Source organism: Nicotiana attenuata, unplaced genomic scaffold, assembly GCF_001879085.1.
Source record: "Nicotiana attenuata strain UT unplaced genomic scaffold, NIATTr2, whole genome shotgun sequence".
Lineage (NCBI taxonomy): Eukaryota > Viridiplantae > Streptophyta > Magnoliopsida > Solanales > Solanaceae > Nicotiana > Nicotiana attenuata.
Genome location: NW_017670779.1, coordinates 255,474 through 258,931, shown reverse-complemented (window position 1 = coordinate 258,931; position 3,458 = coordinate 255,474). Strand labels below are relative to the sequence as shown.

The window sequence follows — 3,458 nt, the reverse complement described above, 5'->3', positions numbered from 1 at the left end:
GCTTGGTTATAATATGGAAAGAAATGGGCATATCTGTCCTAAAACCCTGTAGTTCAGCCCTTTCCCGGATCCCGCGCATAGCGGGAGCTTAGTGCACCGGGCTGCGCTTTTTTTAATACAAAAAATATTTATACAATCAAATAAAACTATATAACCTGCTTGCAGGTTAAACTATATATATATATATATATATATATATATATATATATATATATATAAACAGTCCATTCCCACATAGCATCACTTGTATTTCTCCCAACAAAAGCCTATAACTCCTTTTTCCTATTGTCCAAAGCAAACTAAAGAAAGGAGACTTATCAAGTATCAGCAATATCAACCCCCGAGTCCCAGACTTAGCCAATTTCATATTAATATAATTCTGATTTGGTGATTTAAAAAAAACAACCATTTTCTCCTTTTAATCCATAAGATTTGCGAAAATGGATGGTGCAGGCCAAGTTCCTCAAGGGCTAACAGAAGAAGAATTTGCAGAATTGGAGCCATTGATTCGCAATTACCATACCTTTGACCATCTCCCCAACACTTGCACTTCTCTTATTACACAACGCATTGACGCACCCGCGCATGTTGTATGGCCCTTCGTCCGCCGCTTTGACAACCCTGAGAAGTACAAGCACTTCATCAAAAGCTGCAAGATGACGTCAGGTATTGAAGTGTGTGATCATCTCATCGAACATGTTTTTAACTGGTACTAAAAAATATAGTACAATTTAAATTGAACAAAAATATTTCGTCTTAATATGTCCCCTCACCTCTGGGTCTCATTCTACTTCATGGGACAAGTGCCTGAATTTTTTATTTTTTATTTTAACTTTTTCGGCATGAGATTTGATTCCAAGATCCTTATTAGATAAATGTGCTACACCTTGTTTTCAAACTTATGGTCTAAAGAAATTTTATACAAAAAAGTTAATTTATCCTTATTTACACGGTATAAATGGTCGATGAAGAGGAGTCAATTCCATTTGCATCCACGTAGCTCCACCTTTACTTGGTGCAAGTATCATATTTGAAATGCGTGATCATTTAATCGAAAATTTTAAATCGATTAAAATAACACACTTTTAATTATTTAATTATATTATGTCTCAATAATAGGTGACGGTGAGGTTGGCAGCATAAGGGAAGTGACAGTCGTATCAGGAATACCTGCATCCACAAGTACGGAACGTCTAGAGATTTTAGACGACGAGAAACATATCCTTAGCTTTCGAGTTGTAGGGGGTGAGCATAGGCTGAACAACTACAGATCAGTTACATCAGTGAATGAGTTCAAGAAAGATGGGAAAATTTACACCATTGTTTTAGAGTCATACATTGTGGATATTCCAGAAGGGAATACTGGAGAAGACACTAAAATGTTCACAGATACAGTTGTTAAGTTGAATCTGCAAAAACTTGGTGCGGTGGCAATGGCTGCTCTGCATGGACACGAATTATAGGTGGATTTAGTATTTAAATTTGATAGGTTTAATATTTATGTTTCACTCAATGCACTTTTGTAATCTTGGGTCAAAGTTAAAGGTTTGTTACAATTCTAATAACTTTTCATATATTATATGTTGGATCTAGTTAAAGTCATGAATTGTACATTGTATCTGCCTCTAAATTCATAACGGTGATGAATGGTGGCAGTGGGCGGTGATGATTTGGCAGTATCTCTTACACATTTGCTCTTTTTTCCAGTAATAATAAAGAAAAAAGAAACACTTTTTTGTATAGTGCTATTTCTTAGTGGTTAGCATTTGTTTTCTTGAGAGTTGGAAATAGTTTGTATATTTTAATTTATTTCTTATGCTCTGCTGAATCGTTTATATCATAAGATCTTATTGTAATGATGGAGTGAAGAACAATGGTGGAGCTCGAGCTTGGGCTCCAATGGCGGAACCCTAAAAGCTTCTCGAAGAGAGAGAGAGGGGGAGAAGAATTAGAGAGTCTATTGAGTGCAACAATGAACTGACTAATTGATTATTATCTCTACAAAAGAATACATATATACACAACACGTGAGAACCACACGTGAGACACTTAACATACTAACTAATAGCTAAGCTAATATAACTAACACTTTAAACTAACACTTAATAGAGTAACTAACAAACGGTGTTACATATAATTAAGACAATATCTCAATACCCCCTCCCCCCCCCCCCCCCCTAAGTTGGAAGTGAGATTGTCACTGCCAACTTGCTCATAACTGTTGCATGCTTGACTCCAGTAAGGGCCTTGGTTAAGACATAAGCTAGCTGGCAATCAGTCCCAACATGATGAAGAGATACCAGTCCTTGTTGCAGCTTGTCTCTCACAAAATAGCAATCGACCTCAATATGTTTGGTGCGTTCGTGAAACATAGGATTTCGAGCAATGTGTAGAGTTGATTTGCTGTCACAAAACAATGGGACAGGCTTAGGGAAAGGAACTGTCAGCTCATCAAATAATCTGCACAACCAAGTAAGTTCACCAACTACATTTCTCAGGGCTCTATATTCTGCTTCAGCAGAGGAGAGGGATATGGTGGCATGTTTCTTAGACTTCCAGCTGATTGGACTATCACCAAGAAGTACCAAATATCCACTAACAAACTTCCTAGAATCTGGACAAGCTGCCCAGTCGGAGTCACAATACCCTTTAACAGTACAATCAGAACTGGCAGACATGAAAATCCCAAGGGTAGGATCAGCCTTCAAATATCTAAGCAAATGATAAGCACCCTCTAAGTGAGGTTCCCTGGGATCTTGCATGAATTGACTAAGGTATTGCACACTATATGTAATATCCAGTCTTGTATTTGTGAGGAAGTTCAACTTATCTACCAGGGTCCTACAGATAGAAGGATCAGTTAGGGACATACCTTCCTTAGGTTTGAGTTTAACATTAGGATCCAATGGTGAACTGAAAGCACTACAATGGAGGCACTCATACTCCTTCAGTAGATCAAGTGCAAACTTCCTTTGGAAGATTATGGCACTATCATCCCTGTAGAGAACTTCCAAACCTAGGAAATAGTGTAATCTTCCCAAGTCCTTGATTCTAAATTGAGCATGCAGAAAGTTTTTCAACAAAGTGATCTCCTTTGAGTTGTTTCCTATAATGATTACATCATCAACATAAACAGCAACAAAGATAATAGAGGTGTCAGTCTTCTTGTAAAACAGAGAATAGTCATTAAGGGAGTGAACATATCCTTTAGAGCATAGAGACTCAACTAGTTTAGCATACCACTGTCAACTGACCTGCTTCAAGCCATATAATGATTTGTTCAGTTTGCACACTAGTCTAGGTGCATCAACCAATAGGCCAAGAGGTAAAACCATGTACACTTCCCCATGGAGATCCCCATGAAGGAAGGCATTATTTACATCAAGTTGAAAGATTCCCCAATGTTTCTTTATTGCAGTTGCTATGACTGCCCTGATAGTGGTCATTTTTATAACTGG

At 37.6% G+C, this 3,458-nt stretch overlaps 1 protein-coding gene across 1 annotated transcript; it reads left to right on the top strand.

Moving 5' to 3' along the window:
- Positions 1-227: 227 nt before the first annotated feature.
- LOC109243248 (abscisic acid receptor PYL2-like) lies at positions 228-1,695 on the top strand. The gene is made up of 2 exons (XM_019410160.1): positions 228-666; positions 1,120-1,695. The coding sequence occupies exons 1-2, from the start codon at positions 441-443 to the stop codon at positions 1,461-1,463; spliced, it is 570 nt and encodes a 189-aa protein (XP_019265705.1). The 5' UTR covers positions 228-440; the 3' UTR covers positions 1,464-1,695.
- The last annotated feature ends 1,763 nt before the right edge of the window (positions 1,696-3,458 follow it).